Here is a 20143-nt window from a genome sequence, read left to right on the forward strand (position 1 = left end):
GGACCCCTACCCCCCAACACACATACAGGTGGTTGACCTACTGCCACCCAGCCGGGAGAGTCCCCACAGAAGATGCCCAAGGTTCTGCGGAGCCCCCAGGAGACACCCAGGGATGCTGCTTTATCAGCCTGGCTCGGCCGCCAGGTGAGCTGTTGCTTGGGTGAGGGTCCTTCTTTTTTTTTTTTTTAAGATTTTACTTATTCATTCATAAGAGACAGAGAGAGAGAGGCAGAGACACAGGCAGAGGGAGAAGCAGGCTCCATGCAAGGAGCCCAACAAGGGACTCGATCCCGGGTCTCCAGGATCAGACCCTGGGCCAAAGGTGGCGCTAAACCGCTGAGCCACTGGGGCCCAGAAGGTCCTTCCTATACATGAGGACAAGCAGCATAAGACCTGGTGGGGGGCCTGGTCTCCTACCCTGTCTCCCAGCCACGGAGGGGGCACAGGCCAGCCGTGGTAAGCCAGGGTCCCAGGCCTGCGATGCCTACGTGGCCACCAGGGGGCCCCAAGAGCTCGCCCAGGGCCCGCACACATCGGTCCACACCCTCAGAGCTGGGAGAGGATCTACAGCTCCGGGAACCAGCTTTATTTTTCTCTGGAGCCTCTGGTTGGGAGTCCCACAGCCCTCACAGGGCATCTGTGCCCACCCTCGGTGACAGCCGTACACCAATGTCTTCACTGTGGACTTGGTGACTCTTCAATGAGCACCCAGTGTCCACAGGCTTTCTGCGGTCTCGCATCCTGCTCGGTCCAGGGTGGGATTTGTCCTTTGCGGGATGGAGCGCTTCGTGCCACCCAGGATGGAGCATGGTGAGCGCTGCCTGCTTCCCCGAGGAGGAGCTGAGCCGGGCTGGAGGGGAGGGGCTGTGGTGATGGGGGAGGAGGCGCAGGGTCCCTGCCCCATCTCCTTCACCAGGGCGGCCGGGCCACCCTGTTTCATCTTGCTGGGCTGGCTCACTTTGGGGCTGGCGGGTTTGTCAGGTTAGAAATTGCTTTCTTCAACTAGAACAGAGAAAGAGGGGTTTGGGGGAGGGAGGGTGTAGGGGAGGCTGAGAGTGGGGATTCCAGCATTGTCTGGCTGCCCTCAGGGTTGATTCAGGGGTAGATGTTAAAGCCAGGGCCTCCCCACTGCACAGATGGGATCATTTAGGCCCAGGGAATGGCGGGGCTGGCCAGGGGCCACAAAACCACGGCCAGGCTCTCTAGGCCAAAAAGTGGGGCTCGTCAGAATCCAATGAGGCCTCTCTAAATTTGGATGGGAGGATACTGGTGTCCCCCCCAACACAGCCACCCCACCTGCTGAAGGATGGCTCCTCTGCCTGGCTCTGACCCTGGGGCCCTCGTACCTCCACCCAAGACACGGAGCCCACAGCTCTGCCCAGAGACGTCACAGGGAGGGACTGAAGGTTCAACAGCTCAAAGAGGTTGTGTGCCTGGAGGAGGAGTGGTCAGAAACGTCAGAGGACGAGTGGTGCTCAGTCCACACCCCTGGCTTCAGTATCTCCCACGCCCAGGGCTGTGAGCCGAGGTGGAGGCTCCAGCCAGGCCTCTGTCCCCACGCCCCTGTCTTAGAGCCTGGGAAAGGGGCGGGGCGTAGTAATGGACCTGGGCCCGCAATGTCCTCTGCGGCCACCTGGGGTCTCCAGAGTCCACACGAGGGACCAATGGACAGGACCGGTTTATTTAGGGAGATCATCGGGCTCCACAGAGGAGCTGAGGCCACCTGCACGGTCCTCAACCTGCTTGTGCCCCTCCCAACCCCATGTGCCAAAGCCCCTGTTGTGCAGGGTAGGGAGGGATCAGCATTCGGAGTGACCAGGTAATTGCCCACATGGATCACACAGGGAGAATGTAGGAGACCTGAAATTGAGACCCACATGGACCCTCATATGCAAAAACATATTTTTAACTACTGTCTCTCTCCACCCAAGCTCTCCCTCCCCCCTAGTCTTTGCATCATCCCAAGATCCCTAGGAATGAGGGACAGAGAGGACAAGGACCACTCTGCTCATTCTACAGATGAGGATACAGACCCAGAGAGCCACAGGGTGCCAAGAAAGCTAGACCCTAAATTCCCCTCTTGGGCTCTTCCCCTTTATCCCACTGTCATTGTCTGCCCGAACCCATTACCTGGTGCAGAGAGGTCTCCGGGGTCAGCTGCAGGGTCACTGGCTCCAGGGGACAGCCCCCTGCCAAGATGTCCTGGAGGCACCGCTGGGGGTGGGGGAAGGATTATGGGGCCCTGGGCCAGCCTCTGCCTCCTCCAGGCTGTCCCTCTCAAACCACCCTTCCCCAAGGCGTCCCCCTCACTCCCCTGCTCACCACTCCCCATCCTGACACCCCACACGAGTACTCACCTGGCGTCCTGAAGCCCAGGAAGGTGGCTCAGCCTGGAGTGCCTGCACCAAGTGGGCCCTTCCCACTGTGCCCACCAGGATCTGAGACTCTGCACAAGCGGAGAGGGAGAGAGCCACATTAGGAAGAAGACACATTTACTGGGCAGCGACTATGTGCCAAGAACCGTACCAGGCATTCCCATGTCCCTCAGGAACCTACAGCAGCCCTCTGGGTCGGGAGCTATTGCCGCGCATTTTCAGAAGAGGAAGCTGAGGCTCAGAGACACGGAGAGGTTAATCATCCTGCCCCAGGTCACTGAGCTTCTGGTGTGGAGGTGGGGTAATTGAGGGCGGCTGGGTAAGGCTGCCAGGGGGCCGAGAGGTCACCTGCCCACCCTGATTCCCCATGCGGCAGGGTCTCAAGGCAGGAGCGGGTTTGGGACACTGCATGAAGACATCCATGCGTCAGGCTTGGGCTTTGCCCCTCATTTCCCACCAAAAATTTCACATGTGTCTCAGCCCGGTGGAAGTGTGAACCCCGAAGGCCATCATGCTCTGAGGTCCTACTGTGGGCTGAGGGCTTGGCAAGCCTCACTCCGGGCTATCACCGGAGTTGGCAGGTTCTGAGGGGGCAGCCTGGCATTTTTCCTTCTTGTCAGGTAAAATCAAAACCTCACAGCTAGACGCAGAGATGCTCTCCCGTTAAAAAACAACAACAATTTCTCGGTGAGCATCAGGGTCCCATAGCCTGGGCCTGTGCTGGTGGGGGAGCTCTTTGCTTCCTGTGGCTCTAAGGGTAGAAGCAGACTTTGTCTTAGAGGCCAGTTTTGTCTTTGTTCCAGGAGGTCAAGCCTCTTGGAGGAGTCATCCATATGCAAATATTTCCAAAATGGCATATTTGGTGTATTCTGTGGGATAATGTTAACTGTATCCCAATCTGAGTGGGGAGAGGGCCTGGCATTTGGGATGAGAACCTCTGACAACTCCATGCTGGTCTCTATTTCCCAGGTGGGGAAACTGCACTTCAGAGAGCTTACAGGGTTTGCCCATGGTTCTGCTGCTCATAAATGGCTTTATGGCCTCTTGAGGGGGAGGAGATATGAGGGGTAACCCATACGGTTGGGCAGGTTGCTCACTGAACAAGGTAACTGCCCAAAGGATGAGTAGGACTCAAAATCCAGCTGTTCTATGCCTTCCAAGTGCGTACCTTGCACATGTGGGCTGACAGCGGCCCTAAGTGGACATGGCTGCCTCCCTCCACCCAAATCTTTCTTATTCTTACTGTACTTGTCCCAATGGAGAAATGAGGCTCTCACTAGATAGTTCCCCGAGATTCAGCTTGTGCGTCCTTTCCACAAAAGCACCCATTCATTTTTCTTTAAAAAGACATTTTTCTCATGGCAACAGGGTTTCAGGAGAGATGAGTTAGCTGAGGAATGCTTGAAGGAGAGGCCCAGGTAAGGAGTCTTTCGACACCTCATGTTCCCATCATTTTACCCCCACTCCCAAGCACACCAGGCCTGGCTTCTAGAATTCCTAAAGCTACCCATGGAGTGCCTTACAAGCCTCCTCTCATCTCTTTTAAACACGTCAACCACCCCAAGTTAGGGAGGTCATTGTCTCCATTTTACCAGCGAGGAAACTGAGGCTCAGAAAGGTGAAATGACCTGCCCACAGGTGCACCGTTGCAGAGATAAGGTTCAGATCCAGGTGACTAGCAGGTCCAATGCCCTGCTTCCCCCCTCCTGGACCTGACCCTCGAAGGCCAAAGACAAAAGTAGAGGGAATGTCCCCTCCCTACCCGTGCTCCCCCCTTCCTGCTGGGCACCTGTGCTCTCCACCAGGAAGAACTTGGCCGTGTCTGTGGAGGTCACGATCCTGGCCACTTCCTCCAGCGGCGTGTCCTTGGCCAGCGTGGCGATGGTACGGTTCATGAAGTGCTCCACAATCACACGGTGGGAGCTGCAGGCAGACGGGTGCTCCCCTCAGGTCCTGGAGCGAGGGGATCTCCGGACCTCAGGATGAGGCAGGGGTACCTGGCTGGTGGGGCTGGTTCTTGGGTGTGGGCAGGCGCTGAGAGAGTCCTAGGATGAGCAGCTCCTGGAACCCCAAGGTGGGGAGGAACTTGGGGACAGCTCACCCATGGCCTGGCTCTGGATTCCCAGCCCCCGAACCCCCATCACCCCCAAGACCGGCTCCGCTCCGGTCTGTTTTACTCAGCAGCCTTCCCTGGAGAGTTTTGTTTGAAGAAACATTTTATGGCAAAAGAGGAAAAGAAAGTTTTAAAGTTTGAAAATCACTGGAGCCGCCACTCCCATTTTACAGATGGAGAAACTAAGGTGTGCACCAAGGTGACGGCTTGCACACGCTTGGAGCTGGGCCTGGGACCTGAGACTCTCAGAGCCTCTTAGTCCTGCTTCTCCGGGAACAGGCGGCTCTCGTCCTGCCTGGCCAAGCGGGATTCCAAAGCCTGATTCCAGCCCCCAACGTCCCAGCAAGGACAGCAGAGCAGGAGTGGGAGAGAGGAGGGGACCTCCCAGATCTGGTGCTGACTCTGTGTGACAGGGGCAAGGCGCGGCACCTCTCTGTGCCCCAGTGTCCAGCAAACGGGCAACAGCTGTCCTGTTGTGTAGACAGACTGATGACCAATGAGACACTGAGGCCAGGGGTCCAAGCACTTGCCCAGGGGCATGCAGGGAGCTGGAGAGAGTGGAGACGACGTGGCTGTGTGCTGGCCCCTTCCAGGCCCTCCCATGTCCAAGGTCCACCACAGTGAGGTTTTCTGCGGGGGTGGTGAGGAGGCCTTCACCCTCATCAGCCAGAGCAACGTGGGCTCCTCTCACCTGATTTTTCGGCCTCGGATCCATGGAAGGTATGGCAGCTTCTTGACGATGATGGTGCCGTCGTAGAAGGAGGGCTGGCAGCTCTGGGCGATGGCGTTGGCCGCCAGCACGGCCATCAACACGGGCAGTGCGTGTACGATCTGGCCCGTCAGCTCGAAGGCCAGCAGCGCCGTGGAGATGGTGTGGGTCACGGCCCCCGAGAAGGCCGCAGCCCCTGCCAGGGGCAGAGCCAGGGTGGGTGGCTTAGGCCAGAGGCCAGCCTCACGCGGAGGGCAGGGGGCCTCGCGCTGGGGGGACCTGTCCACTGCTGGAGGTGCCCTGGGGCCTGGGCTCGGGGAGGGGGGGCATGTGAGGGAGAGGATGGGAAACCAGGGACAAGACAGGAGCTGGAGGGAATAACGGGGGCTCAGGGGAGGGGGCTCATTTGGTGCCCTGCCCCTCAGTCCCCCAAAGTCTGCCCTCTGGGGGTGGACCCAGCCCACTCACCTGCCAGGGCGTACCCCCCAGGCATGATGGGGTTGGTGACCCCTCCGGCCACGATGCCCTCGGGGAAGGCGAGAGCAAGGGCCTCCCCTATGAGGCGCCCGATGGCAGCTCCTGGCCACAGAAAGGGGGAGGTGGGGGAGCCAGGCTGACGTGGCCCCCACACCCCTCCGTGCCTGGGGACCAGCGTCAGTACCATCTGACGGGGTGGGGGGGAGGGAGAGAGCCAGGAACCATGGCCCAGTAACCCTGATCATCGCAGACCCCGGGAACCCCAGGCTCACCGAAGATGAATATGGGCATGAAGTACCCAGCGGGCATCGGGATGGTGGTGGCCAGAATCAGCATCCAGAACTGCGGGAGCAGCAGAGGTTAGAGGCAACTGGACGAGAGCGGCCGAGAGGGGGATGGCCAGGGGACGGGGCACTTGCCCAGGGAGGAGGCTGTCCAGGCCGGGCACTGACCCAAGGCAGGAAACCCACCCCGACAAAGAGCCTGCTGTGTGCCTGGCACCTCGCCAAGGGCTTTCCTTTCTTGCCTTTCAACCTTCCCTTTGAGGTAGGCACAGCGACTCTCCCATTTGAAAGATGAGGAAACCGAGGCTCAGAACCCCAGCCACTTGGCCCGGTCAGAGCTGGCCGGAGGCAGGTCAGGCAGCCTGGGTGGAAGGCCCGGGCGCCCACGCAATGGGAGGCACGGCTCCCCACCCCGTCCAAGGCCGGCCTCACTCTGCACAACCCCGGGGGCCCCGGCACCCACCTTCATAACCAGAAAGAAGGCGAGGGTCCCAAAGATGGTGAAGCGCGGGTGGTACCATTCAAACCACAGGTTCTGGGGGTCGAGCTCCTGGGGCCAGGGCGGGGATGAGTTCCTGGTCATCAGCGCCCACGAGTGGTTGTCGAACAGTGAGTCCAGATGCTCCCTCATGGACAGCTGGTGCGGGGGACGGGCCGGAACCCTGCAGCCTTCCTGCCACCCCGCACCCCGAGCCCGCCTCAAAGCCTCCTCTGCTACTTCCCTCCTTGGGAAGGGCTCTGACCCTCCGCCCCCTTCCCTCCTCCCCCCTGCCCGGGGCTGCAGTGTCCTCATCTGGAACGTGAGGATGCCCCACAGGCTTCGCCTTACAGATGAAGCGAGATGCCGGGCACAGTGTGGGTAACCGATGGGAGCTCCCCACTCCCGCCGCCCCAGCCCAGCGCCCCTTACCCGAGAGGCCAGGAAGCGGCCCACGCCAGGGGGGTAGGTGATGGAGGCCAGAACCAAGGCCGCCAGGGCGGAATACAGAGGTTTGCTGTGGGGCGGTGGGGGGGTGGGGGGTAAGCTCCAGGCCAGCCCTCTTCTTCCCCCACCCCATGGAGGGGGCACCGGGCAGGAGCAGGCCCCCACACACCAAGGGCCGCACTGAGGCAGAAACCGGAGCGGGGGGGGGGGGGGGACACAGGCCAGCCCCACTCCCCGCCCAGGGAAAGAAGCCTGTGGGGGTCAGCCTGCCCCCCACAACCCAGCTGATTGGAGAGTTGGGGACGGAGCCCCAGCAGGCCATGGGGAGCCATGTGTGGCAGCCTGGGCGGATGCCAATGGCAGGGGGCAGGCAAAGTTTGGGGAGGGGCAGGGCTCAATTAGGGCTGCAGGCTCTGTGGGAGAGTAGGGATTTGTGTGGGCTGCAAGCCTGCGACGGAGGACTCAGGGGGACTGGGGAGCACATGGAGGGGCTGGTAGCTCCACAAGCTGGGGGGCGGTGATTGTGGAGTGTTAGGGGGTGTAAGGGCTTCATAAGTGGGGTGTGGACTAGGAAGGCTCGGGGGGCTCCGCAGGAGGATGACAGAACAGAGAGTGGGAGCTGTGGGCTCAGGAGGCTGGGGGGGTCGTCCTCCCTGAGAGGTCCCCAGTCCCTGCCCAGAGCCCACCTGGTGGCCAGCAGCTTGGAGGTGACCCGGTTGGTCTTGACAAAACCAAGGAATGTTCGCTGACAGAAGAGGTAAGCGCAGCTCAGGATACCACAGATGGCCCTGCAGAGGGAAGGGGAGTCCAGAGCCCGTCCCAGGAACCAGAGCGGCCCCCAGCTGGACTCCCAAGGGGCCCAAGGCGCTCACTCACCCCAGTGCCACAAAAAAGAAGATCTCTGGCAGGTCGAAGGGAACATCCACCCTGAAATTGGTCTTGTAGAGGGAGGTGATGGTCTCTGGGGAAGGAGGGCAATGATCAGGGCCCGAGGCCCAACCCCAGCCAAACCCAAGTCCCGGACTTAACAAGCAGGAGTGTGGAGGGGGTGCTAAGTTCTGCCCCAAATACCCTTACCTGGCATTCAAGGCCCCAACAACCAGCCCTTGTCGCCTTGTTCCCCTCTGCCCCCCTGTACTCTCGGGGCCCCCTGCCCTTCCACGCCCAGTATGGGTCAAGCGGTCTGCGGGGGACGCACCCTGCTCGCTGTTGAAGACGGCCAGGAGGCGGAACATGAAGGCCCCGCAGGTGGCAGCGAAGAAGCCCCTCCAGTAATCCCAGACGGAGAAGTGGGAAGACATGACCTCAATGCTGAACAGGACGCCTGAAGGTGATGCGGAGCTTAGACAGAGCCCCACTCCATCCATCCCAGCGCCCTGGCCCCTCCGGTCCTGTTCCCCTACAGCCCTGCACAGACGGGGCTACCCCCACCCCCTCTTTGGGCCTGAGCGGAGTGAGGGAGGGCAGGCAGGAGCCCAGAGAGCACACCTGGATGTGCCCTCCTGGGCTGTCTCAATCCCTCCAGCAGCCCCGTGGCGTGGGCCAATTATCCCCATTTCACAGACAAGGAGACGAGGCTCAGAGAGCTGAACTCACTGGGCCAGGGTGACACGGGGGAGCTGGACCTCAACCCCAAGTCTGCCTGATGTAACCCGGAGGCGTCCTGACACCCACCTCCACCCCACCCTGGGGTGGCTGTGCCCTCAAAGGACTTGCAGGAAGAACTGAGACCTGAATTAGCGCCCACCCCTCCTCCAGGGCTCTCAGCTGGACAGAGGAATGAGTGGGGCCATCCGCAGGGCCAGGGGGCAGGAGGGGCGTGGGGGGCCCCGGGGTGCAAGGGAGGGGCGGGAGGGAGGGTCTCACCACTGAAGGGTGCCGCAAACACCGTGGCCACGCCCACCGCTGCCGCTGCCACCAGCATCTCGTTCTGCTTACTCTTGTTCTGGGGGGATCCCGAGGCTGGGGCTCAGAGTCAACCCCCACCCTTCCCTCCCTCTCGTTCCTCCAAGGGGGGCCCTCTGTCCCCATTACCTCAGACTCCCCAATCGTCTTGATGTGCACACGGCCCAGGTAGGCAGCGATCATCACAGACAGGTGCACGAAGGGGCCCTGCCAGGGGAGGTGTGGGCACAGGGCACGGGACTCGCCTCTGGTCGGGAGTCAGAGCCCGTGCTCCCCCCTTTGGGGCCCAGGGCTGGGGGGTGTGCAGAGGGAGCCTCATCCAGACCTACACGGCTGCTCATGGCTCCCTTGCCCTCCGTCTCCCCAGCTCTCTTGTCACACTCTGGGGACCCAACCTGCCTCGTCCCCAGGTCTGAACCCCTGAAGGCAGGCACTGGCCTGAGTCCTCCCCAGTGACTCAGCTTCTGTGGGGCTGGGGGAGAAGGCAGAGAGGGCAGGGCGGGGTGGGGGTGCTCTGGCCCCTGCCCATACCACTTTGCCCAGGAAGATGGTGCTGCCCGTGGCCAGGGTGCAGGTGAGGCCCGCCACCTTGGCCCCGAAATTCTTGATATCCAGGTAGTCCTCCAACACCACGCCTGACAGGATAGTCTTCAGCTCCGGGATTCCGGAACCTTGGCAGGGGATGGACAGGGGGAAGAGCAGGGACAGTGCCTAGATTAAACTCTTAACATTTCACCTTGCCCAAAATGTTTCGCATCATGATCGTGTCAGGCCCTCCAAACCCTGAGTTAGGGTACATGAACTCATTTGCACATGGGGCAGCTGAGGGTCAGAGAGGGGACAGGAGCTGCATGTGTCATTCCAGCTGAGCCCATGGCACAGCTGGGGGGCTATGGCACAATGGGGGGAACCCGGGGTAGGATCTCAGGCCACCCCTGGATGCACCCCTGGAGCTCCCCAGTGCTGGCCTGGAGCTGGAGGCAGAGCTGAGAGGCCTGGGGGAGCTGAGCGCCCCCGGGAACCCCTCCCTGGGGAGCCTGCCACCAGTGCTCCCCGTCGCGGCCCAGAGGCACCCTCGCAAAGGAAGTAGGGCCAGCAGTGACCCAAAAGTCAAAATCTGGCCTTCTCACGGTGTGACTCTGGGGCAAGCAGCGTGACTCTTCTGAGGCTGGCTTCTCTGGCTGTGAAATGGGGTCACTGCTTCCTGCCTCCCCCCAGAAGCCCAGAGGGATATGAAAAGGCTCTGGCACCAGGCACCGCGGTTAGGCACCGCGACAAATGGCTCACCTCCGGAGAAGGGCGTGATGCTCTGGGAGAAGCCGGAGGAGAAGGAGACCAGGGCCACAGGGTACACGGTCCAGGAGAGATACCGGAGCAGGTGGCTGTCCCCAATCTCCCGGTATAGCCACTTGTGTGCTGGAGACACCGAGGAGTCAGGGAGCCGTCATAGGCTCTGCGGCCCTCAGGTGTCCACTGACCAGGAAATGGAGGCTCAAAGACGGGAGGCCCAGGGCCACCCCGCGAGTGGCAGATGCCCAGATGGAGGCAGGAATAGGACCCTGGATCCAGATCCTGCGGCTGCCACTACCTACTGGATGACTTTGCGCATGTGACGTAACCTCTGTGAGCCTGTTTCCTCATCTGTCCAATAGGCTAGTGGTGGGACCTCCTCATAGGGTCATTGTGAGAAAGCCCTCAAATGATGTCCGGGGCATGGTGCACAGCAGGTCCTCCTGATGGCACCTGAGCAAGTCTACCGGGGGAGTGTTAGAACCTTCCTGCCCTGTGCCCCCCATTCCCGGGAGATCTCAGGGTGGAGAGAGCCCGCTGAAGCATGGGAAAAGGCAGTTCTATGTCTGGGGGTCTAAGCAAGTGCCCTCCCCCCGAGTTACTGAGCTGAGAGCAAGGAGGGAGGCGGGAGAAGGATCGGGGGCAGCAGGAAGAGGTAGGCACAGAGCTCAGAAGAAGAAGGGCTCTTGGGAACATTCAGGTCTCTCTTGTTCATTGTGCCGATGAGGAAACTGAGGCCCAGAGAGGGGCAGGAGCCTCTCCAGGACGACACAGCAAGCCAAGAGCAAAGCCTGGACTAGCCCCAGGCCTCCTCCCTACCCCGAGCCCTCCTCCACCCGCGATGCACCTGGCGGCCCATGTGGCATCCCGAGAGCGTGTGTGAGACTCTGTGTCCAGAGCAGGTGTGCGTGTCAGGGAGGGGTTACCTCGGACCACACGCCCGATAGCGAAGTTCATGGTGTAGCTGATCAGAGCCATGAGCACCCCGAGGGTCATCAGGAAGTACCAGTCCTCCCCAACTCGGAACAGCTTCTGCTTCAGCCACTCCAGGCCACCTGAGGGCAGGGACACTGGGTCACAGCCCAGGGCTGGGGACGGGGCACGGACAGCCCCTTCCCCGGAGGCCTGCTCAGGCCCCAGTGTGGGCCTATGGCCACGGGGTCAGGTCCAGGGCAGCTGAGAAGGGGCTCTGCTCAGGAGGGGCGAAGCAGGAGTCGTGGCAAGTGAAGGTGACAGGCCTATGGGCCCTGCTAGGGGACCTTTGACCTGTGCACCCTCCCCACCCCACTCCGTACTGGAGGCTCATGGAAGATTGAACTGGCCGGCTGGGGAGGGGGAGGGTGTGCTGCGAGCTACAGCTTCCTCCAGCGTCTCCTCAGGGCACAGCTTAGAGAACAGGAGTCTAGCAGGACCCCTCCTTGTCTCCAGACCTGTGGGCCTATCCTACAGGCCGTGCTGGTCAGGCAAGGCTGTACCCACTGGGCCCCGAGCAAGGCCCCCAGCACAGCCATCAGGCTTTGGGGCTACTTTCCCCAAAGGCCGAGAGCAGACATCTAGACCCACAGGCCGATGGACAGGCAGACAGGTCCCTTCCCTCCCTGCCACCCGGAGATGGTGGGCACATGGAGGCAGGGCAGCTCTCGGGTTTCAAGGTGGGTGAGGGAGGTGGGGTCCGGGTAGGGGTGATATCCTGAGGGGTCTTCCATGGGGAGAGGACCTAGCTCTCACCTCGAATGCTTCGGCGGACGCGGGGACACGGGCCCCATAGCTCCTGAAGACTCACGGGGCTCCCCGAGGAGCCCTCACGCAGCCCCACCAGCTCTTCCATGGGGTCGCTGAGCGGACAGACAGACAGACCCTTGGTAAGCTGCTCCAATGCCCTTACTCTGCCACATGGCCCTCCCCACGCTGCTACTTCCCACATAAAAAGAGGTGTTTTCCTGAGTGCAGGTGTGTGTGGAGTTATCAGGAGTGGACATAGTCCAGTGCGTCCTCATCACTAAGGGGGTGTCACTGAGGGTGCGCATATGTGTGTTAGGGTGCAGGGTGGGGGCTGGGGTTCCTGTGTCCAATAGCAGATCGATCAGGACAGGATCCCAAGCCTCAGAACTCACTTCCCCCTGCTGTGGACACCACTTCCTATCCTCCTTGCACACTTGGCTGCTTCCACTACTCAGAGCAATCCCCTTGCCCCTCAGAGTCCCTCACACCGCAGGGTCCCCATGAACTGCTCTGACTCCCCATTTGCACCCCTGTGCCCCCTCTTCTCTCCTCAGGCCACAGAGGCAGGTGTACAGCAGACCCAGGAGAACAGCCCATGAGGGCTATAACGAGGTGCTGGCTCCCAGCTCCCCCAGCCTCCTGCCCCTGCCCTGCCTGCCCCTGGCGCTGGCAGGTTCCACCCAAATCCAGGCCCGGCTCCACACCCAGCAGCCCCTCACCTCTGTCCGTAGGCCCTGCTGTGGCTCCAGCCGGCCCTCCTCTAACAGACGCCTCTGCCGGCAGCCCAGGTGCACCTGAACAGGTATGTGCTCCACCAATCAGCATCCCGGGGGGGCCCCCCTCCCCGCCCTGCCGGGGTTTACCCTGGCCATTAAGAATGTCCTTGACAAACCAACCAGAACTGCCCAGGCCGGTTGAGCCATGCAGGCCAGAACAGCCAAGGGGGACCAGGAGCCGGAGCTCCCCAGAACCCAGGGGAGCCCCGCAGAGGGTGGCACTCACCCACGCCGCAGGGTGGGGACATGGGAGGGAGAGGCTCCTGCACACGGCAGGGGTCATCCGCGGGGGCTGAGTATCACGGCCCTGGATTCTCAGAGCTGGACATGGAAGGGGTCTGAAAAAGCAGAAAAGGGAGAGACACACAGAGAGAGAGGCAGAGACACAGGCAGAGGGAGAAGCAGGCTCCCTGGAGGGAGCCCGATTGGGCCTCCATCCCAGGACCCCGGGATCATGACCTGAACCAAAAGCAGACGCTCAACTACTGAGCCACCCAGGCGTCCCGTTATTATCCCATTTTAAAGAAATTAGAGTCCCTGAAGGGTTTGCCGGACTCCAGAGCCTGCGCACTGCTGCACTGCCCACCTTGCTCAGAGGTGGGGAGAGGACCGGTGAGCTGGAGCAGGGGCAGTAATTTGGGGCCTGGGGAGGAACTTGATCTCAACCCTCATGGCCAGCCCCCCAAGTCTCAGAGAACTACCTCTCAAACCAGGGCGCTTCTGAGTAAATGCCACAGACAGCCCGCCCCAGCAGAGGGTAGGAGTGAGGGCATGAGGGTGAGGGAGCACGCACAGGTTATGTGCCAGCCACACCCCAGGCCCTTTGTATCTGCAACACGGTTCACCCTCCCATCCCATCCTCCTTGTGAGTCAAGGGTAGGATCACCATTGGGCAGGTGACAGAGGGTCAGAGAGGTATAGCGACTGACCTAAAGTCACACAGAAGAGGCTGGACCCATATCTAGACTGTCTGGCTTTTCCCCTCCCCAGAGCTCCTACAGGCCCTGTGGCTTTAATCAGTCAGGACAAGGGTTTGGGCACAAAGCAGATGATTTGGGTCTGATGTCACTTTTGGAAAGATTTGGGCAAGAGATTTGGGATAACTCTGCTCTCTCCCTCCCCCCAGACAAAGCTCCTCTCTGAAAATCATGATGGCCCTTCAGTGGCTTGTTAAAATCCTGGGACCCCGAGCCACTCTCTGACCCTCGATGCCCAGCCAGGTCCATCCAAAATAGGCGCATGTGTGTATGCAGTAGGAGGCGGGGCGGGGCCCACTGTCGCCTTGCCACCCCAACCTGGTGACCGTGTACAGTAACAGGATAACTGGCTGCCCTGTTGACATCCCAAACCCCAGCCTCTGGCTCCAGGCAGCTGTAGGCTACAGTCCCACAGCCAGCATCAGCTGGCCGGCTGCTGCTGGATGTCCACACCCTCACCTCCCAGCCCTGGGAGCACCAGGGAGTCATGGCTCCTCATCGGTCATTCATCATGACTCCCCCAGAGCCTAGAACGGTGCCCCCCACATAGTAAGTTTCAGTAAATATCTGCTGAATGATGGGCAGTTTCCAAACACAGGCCTGTGGGCCGGCTGTGTGGGGAGCTGAGGGGAACAGATACTTAGTCCCTTCCCAAGACCCCAAATCAGAATCTTGGGATGCAGAGGGATGAGTCTGCATTTGTTAAAAGATCCCCCAGGTGATTGGGATGCCCTGGCAGGTTTGAGATTCAAGGCAGTGCATCATCCCTGTGATCTGGAGGGAGAGCATGCCCAGAGACAGGGGGATGGCCCTGATGACCTTTGGAGGTCCTTCCTGGCCACTGAGGTCAGTAGATCCAGTACATTTATGGGCGATGCCTCAGGGATAGGAGGAAGGGGAGGAGGAACGGTGGGCGGGGGTGGGTAACGGGATCTGACGTCCAGGAGCAGTGACTCAGGCCCTCAGCACCATGACACTGTGTCTGCATTTAGCCACTGGCTCCTGTTTCCCTGGCGGGCGGGAGGCCTCATGGCCCCCCACCCCGCCCCTACCCTCTTTCCATCTTGCCTCATGCTGGTAACTTCCTGGCAGCCCTACTGGAACCCCTTGGCCAAGATGGGTGACACGGGCCCAGCAAGAACCTCCACCAGAATGACAGACCCCTCTTGCTCCGGTGACCACTCAGCTCCTGCCCCCACCCCACAGACCACGGGCACCAGTAATTACCCCTAGATGGAGCCCCACCCCCCAAGGGTGGTGTTCTGTGAGAAGCAGAGAAAAGAAAAACAGTCCCCATCTTCCGAAGCCTCTAATCTAATGGGGGGATGGGTGGACCCCTACACCAGGGGGAGTCACCCCAATCTGATAGGGGAGTGAGGACATGGCAGAGAAGTCACAGACCCAGGAAGACCATGTCACAGTGCCAGGTGCTGGGATGGGCATCCGGGCTGGAGCCCCTGTGTGGCTGCAGCAATCACGGAGGCCTCCGTGGCAGAGGAGGAATCAGCCGGTCTGGGCAGGAAAGGAAGGATTTGGAGAGAACAGAAACCCCACCGCCCATGGCACCCAGCCTCCTGGAGGGCTTTGAATCAGACCTACGGGCTCCCAATCCCAGCTCCCCCACTTACCCACGTGCAGGCCCCACCCTCTCGGTGAGGCTCCACTTCCCTGCCTGTAAAATGGGAACAACACCTCTTTTCCCAGAGGTGTGTGGGGATGGGATGGGCCGGGCTGGAAAGCTCACAGCCAGGAGGTCGGAGGTCGGAGCTGGACTAGTGGCCTGGGGAGATCTCCTTTACCTCTCGCTGAATCCCGCCACCACAGCCTCTGAGCACCTCCATTGGGCTGGAGGTCACACAGACAGTCCCCAGCAACGTAACCTTCTAGACCTTTAAGGACAATTATCAAATGGTCTGCTGTCCTCCCCTGAGTCCTGACCCCACTCCCACCCCGGCCAAGGGCCGCCAGCGTCCTCCTCTGGGGCCCCCAAATGTCCTGAGCGTGGGGTGAGGGCGAGCACGGAATCTGGGTCCCCGTGGGAGCGGGCAGGGGGACAGCTGCACATTCTACCCCCCCCCCAGGGCTGTCTCCGTCTTTCCTAAGAGATGGGGGTAAACATTATCTGCCCTGAGGGAAGGAGTCTCTCACCTCACGCAGGGGTCCAAGGGGTGGGGATCCTCCACCCTCCCCTACCTCCTGACCTTGGGTCTCCTGCTGTCCCCCGGGGCCAGGGGCTTGGACCCCCGCCAACCTGACTGCCCGCCACTTAGATCCCCTCTTACCAAGGACTGGAACTTTAGGGGAGAGGGGACAGGAAACAAAACCCTATCCTCAAGAAGCGCGCAGTCTGATGGGGGAGGCAGAGTCCTTAGAGAGCCCCAGGCTGATGGGGGAGGCAGAGGCACCGCGCACACACACACACACACACACACACACACACACACACACACACACGGGGTCCTGGGGCAGGCACGGGGTCTGAGTGCTGGGGGACAGGCTGCGGAGGCCCCGCGCTGGAGTTATCGGCCTGGAATGCTGGGCTGTGAGCTCAGCCGGCCGCGTGTGCTGGACTGTCAGCAGGGCCGCCTCTCCGGAGAGGATTTCCAGCCCCCTCCCGGCCCAGGCGAGGCCTAAATTTAGCCGGGAGACAAGGGGCTGGCCCCGAGCCCGGGACGTCGGGCCTTATAAAGCACCGGCAATCGGGGCCCGGCACGCTCCCCGGAGCCTGCTGCCCACACCCTCTCCTGTCCCCCTGCCCCCTGGCCAGGGCCCGGCCGCCCGCCCGTGGATGAGCCACAGGACCTCCTCCACCTTCAGAGCGGAGAGAAGCTTCCACTCCTCCTCGTCCTCATCCTCGTCCTCGTCCTCATCCTCGTCCTCGTCCTCCTCAGCCTCCCGAGCCCTCCCTGCCCAGGACCCGCCCATGGAGAAAGCCCTGAGCATGTTTTCCGAGGATTTTGGCAGCTTCATGCGGCCCCACTCGGAGCCCCTGGCCTTCCCAGGCAAGTTGTCAGGGCTCTCAGGGGGAGACGCACAGGTAGGGGACACCTGCTCCGGGGCCCCCTGCATGTGGCTGCCCAGCTGCACGACCGTAGCCGTGTGCGGCCACCAGAACAGATGCGGCCACAGAGACAGATGTGGCCACAAGAACAGGCTGGCCTCCAGGGAACGGTTGTGACCCAGGGGACCAGCTGTGATGCCAAAGGCCACACAGGGGCCGCGGCCAGGTCCTCACTGGAGCCCGGGAGGACTGGATGGGGAGGGAAGCACCCCACCCACCCCACCCCACCCCATCCCACCCCACCCCGCCTCCGGGCATCACTCATCTCACCTGTGCTGGGTCAGGCCCCATCCCCGTCCCCGTCGCGGGACAGGTGGGCTGCAGGAGGTGAGGCGAGGATGAGGGCAGGGCCCCAGAGGAGCCTGAAACCCAGGCTCTAGATGCAGGTCTGCCCAGCGCTGAGCTCAGCCTTCCCCACAGCCCGTCCCGGGGGGCAGGGCAACATCAAGACCCTTGGGGACGCCTATGAGTTTGCAGTGGACGTGAGTGACTTCTCACCTGAAGACATCATTGTCACCACCTCCAACAACCACATCGAGGTGCGGGCTGAGAAGGTGAGCCTGCCCACCCTGCCTGGACCCCGGTTCCACCCCATACCCTCTGCCCGGCATCCCCACTCCTATGCCCCATGCTGAGACCCCAGACCCTGACTCTTGCCCCCCCAACCTCCCAGGGCAATCTGGAGACCTTGCTCCTGTTACAGAGGGACACTGCCCCCCTCTCCCTGCCCCACGGCACTGAGATCCTTTCTCTGGGAGCTAGGGGCAGCTGTGGGAGCCTCAGGGGAAGGGGAGGGGGTGGGGGGACGCAGGCAGAGAGCACCTGAGGAGGTGAGGTGAGGTGAGGGGCGAGCTGAGAGGATGGGGATGGAAGCTGAGTGGGGATAGCATTCCTGGCAGGCATGCGGGTCCATGGGGGGCTCACCTGGAAAGCGGGGGGAAAGCTCCCCCCACGTTACACCCTTCAAGCCCATCTTCCCTCCTCCACCCAGAGGTTCAGCCCCCATCGTGGGATCCTTGAACCCCACCCGAGGCCAGGCAGGGGCCCTGCGGGCCAAGATCAGACACAGTCCAGACCCCACACTCCCTCCACTCACGGGTCTCAGGGTCACTGGGTCACTGGGGTCCCTGAGTGCCGACTGCCAGGAGGCCTCTACTGGGGAGGAGGGTGTGGCCTGGCCTGAACAGGGGTGCTGTCCCCAGAGGGCCACGGCCACAGTTGCCCGTCAGGGAGGGTCTGTCCAAGGCTCCCTCCAGACCCTCCCTGGCCTGGCTTTCTCTCCCGAGCATGGGAGGCTGGATACCCCCGGTGCCTCTGCCAGGGAAGCCCAGGACTGTGGGCACCAGGACCAGTGGGCAGCACGTGCCAGCCCTGCAACCCCCGCCAGTGACTCAGCCACCAGGCTCCTCCGGACACCGTGTGCTGCCCAAGTCACAGGGGAGGGGCCGCCCGTCCAGCCCACACGGTGGACATTGGATGTGCCTGGGCACCCAAGAGGGCACGGCCCTGCTCCATGCTGTCTTCTCTGTTGCTCGGGAGCTCCTGATTCTGCCAAGGAGCCCCTCCTTCTCTGAGCAGCCCCACCCAGCCCCCTGCCTACCCCTCGGAAGCACTGGAGCTCCCCCGGGCACTTCTATAGCTGTCCCGGCCACCGCCACCCTGGCCAGCCCCTCTGTACCTGCGCCTAGAACCCCCTGGCCCTGGCATGTAGGGGCCTGGCTGGGGTAAGATTAGGGAGAAAGGGCGGTGGCCTGACAGGAGCAGGACAGGGGTGGGGAGCATCCTGCCCTGACCCGTCACCCCTTCCCCAGCTGGCAGCTGACGGCACAGTCATGAACACCTTCGCTCACAAGTGCCAGCTGCCCGAGGACGTGGACCCCACTTCGGTGACCTCTGCCCTGAGGGAGGATGGCAGCCTCACCATCCGGGCCCGGCGCCACCCGCACACGGAGCACGTCCAGCAGACCTTCAGGACGGAGATTAAAATCTGAGGGCCTCCCCCTCCCCGTCCCCCCCCCTCCCCCTAGACTCCCCCACTGGCGTGCCAGAGAAGTTTCCTCACCCTCATGACAGCTTGCAGGACATCTCAGCTCAAATTCCAGGCCCTGAGGTTGGTCATCCCCCTAAATTGAGGCCTCCTGCTCTCCAGGGCAGGCTGGGGATCCTTTTGCCTCACCTGTGGCCCCCAGATTCTAGACGTGGCCTCTTTCACTTAATCCAGAATAAAGGGATTGAGATAGGAAAGGGAGTTCCCGGAGAACCCACTTTGGGGAAAGGAACTGGGGCAAGCAAATAATCTGCAGGACAGACAGATGAACAAATCCTCTGATTTCTGGAGTCTTTGCAGGGCAGGGGCAGAGGGGACAGGGACCTGGGACTCCCTTGGCCAAGGGGAGCAGGGGAGACAGAGGCAGATATTAGGCGCTGATCCAAGCGGGACAGAGAAGTCGGAGAGGACAGCCACGGTGGGAAGCGTCCCCTCTGCCACTCCCCGAGCCCCGGGCCAGCTGCCAGGCCACCTGCCTACCTGGTGCCCCCCCCCACCAGCTGTGCCAGGGCAGGGCCACACAACGTCTGTATATAGATGGGGTTTTTCCAATAGAGCTGCTTTGTGATAAATTATACAACACTCCTGCTCTCTGGTACGTGCTTGTGCCCTTAGGCTAGGCCCAGCCGGGGGTGGGGCCGGTGCCTCCTCACACCCAGACACCTGGGCTCCCGGGCTGCCCCCACTGCAGACAGGTCATCCAGCTGGGGTGGGAGAGACAGCACGGATGGGGCCTTGAGCCTTCAAGGTTGGACTCTAGCTTCTCGTCACCCTTCCCCTGCACCAGTCACCTCTCCCACCCTTCCCCCTCTTTAATCAATGAATCTAGAGGCTGGGTGTGTGTATAGTACACAGATGTGCACATTGCCATGTCCTTCAAGTACTGAGGATTACTGTTAGTTGAGGCTGAATTCAGAGTACCCTAAAATTAGATTTTTTTTATTACTGGGGAAACTGAGTCTCTGAGCTGTTGAATGCCAGGCTCACTCATTAAAGGTTGGATTTGAACCCAGGCCTTGAAAGCTGCTCTCAAACTGCCTCCACCCTTCCCAGCACTGGAGAGTAGTTCCCCTCATTCTGCCTCTCATGGCCTGTGCACCCTGCCCCACACCTTCCTGCTGGAGGGTGCCTGGATCATAGGGAGAGCCCCCGACCCAGTTCCCTCCTGGTCTCCAGCCCAGGGCAGGGACCTCAGGTCAGCCTTCATCTGGGGAAACCCCAGATACCCCCAGTGACACTGGCTCCATCGCCAACCTACAGAAGGAGGGGTGGGAGTAGGGGTGGTTCACAGTGGTTGAGGCCCCCTGGGGCAAGAGGCCAGGCCTGCTTCTTCCTTCTGCACCTTTTGGGTCGGTGTTCCATAGGGCAGCCTCTCAGCCCTGCCATTCTGGGGCCCTTAGGGGATGGCTGGGGGGTGGAAGGGAACACGGGAGGACCATACCATTGTACGCTGCACACACAATAAACCACGGAATCACAGAC

At 61.4% G+C, this 20143-nt stretch overlaps 2 protein-coding genes across 4 annotated transcripts; one reads left to right on the forward strand and one right to left on the reverse strand.

The window, feature by feature from the left end:
* Positions 1-565: 565 nt before the first annotated feature.
* LOC140634364 (chloride channel protein ClC-Ka) lies at positions 566-16900 on the reverse strand. Of its 3 annotated transcripts, none has more exons than XM_072828195.1 (22): positions 16885-16900; positions 12803-12914; positions 12520-12594; positions 11807-11913; positions 11005-11133; positions 10076-10204; positions 9320-9459; positions 8918-8995; positions 8750-8828; positions 8082-8207; positions 7760-7844; positions 7570-7671; positions 6869-6953; positions 6422-6595; positions 5947-6016; positions 5666-5776; positions 5180-5393; positions 4165-4298; positions 2358-2446; positions 2131-2214; positions 1347-1433; positions 566-1002 (listed from the first exon to the last, which is right to left on the reverse strand). In XM_072828195.1, the coding sequence occupies exons 4-22, from the start codon at positions 11904-11906 to the stop codon at positions 955-957; spliced, it is 2064 nt and encodes a 687-aa protein (XP_072684296.1). In that variant the 5' UTR covers positions 11907-11913; positions 12520-12594; positions 12803-12914; positions 16885-16900; the 3' UTR covers positions 566-954. The 3 variants fall into 3 exon arrangements, with proteins under 3 accessions (XP_072684296.1, XP_072684294.1, XP_072684295.1); XM_072828193.1 differs by lacking the exon at positions 16885-16900 and adding an exon at positions 15836-16143; XM_072828194.1 differs by lacking the exon at positions 16885-16900 and having other exon boundaries at positions 12803-14423.
* On the forward strand, positions 16043-20143 carry HSPB7 (heat shock protein family B (small) member 7). The gene is made up of 3 exons (XM_072828203.1): positions 16043-16555; positions 17035-17168; positions 18426-20143. Exons 1-3 carry the CDS (start codon positions 16342-16344, stop codon positions 18603-18605), a joined length of 528 nt encoding a protein of 175 aa, XP_072684304.1. The 5' UTR covers positions 16043-16341; the 3' UTR covers positions 18606-20143.

Source organism: Canis lupus, chromosome 5 (genome assembly GCF_048164855.1).
Source record: "Canis lupus baileyi chromosome 5, mCanLup2.hap1, whole genome shotgun sequence".
NCBI classification, from domain to species: Eukaryota; Metazoa; Chordata; class Mammalia; order Carnivora; family Canidae; genus Canis; species Canis lupus.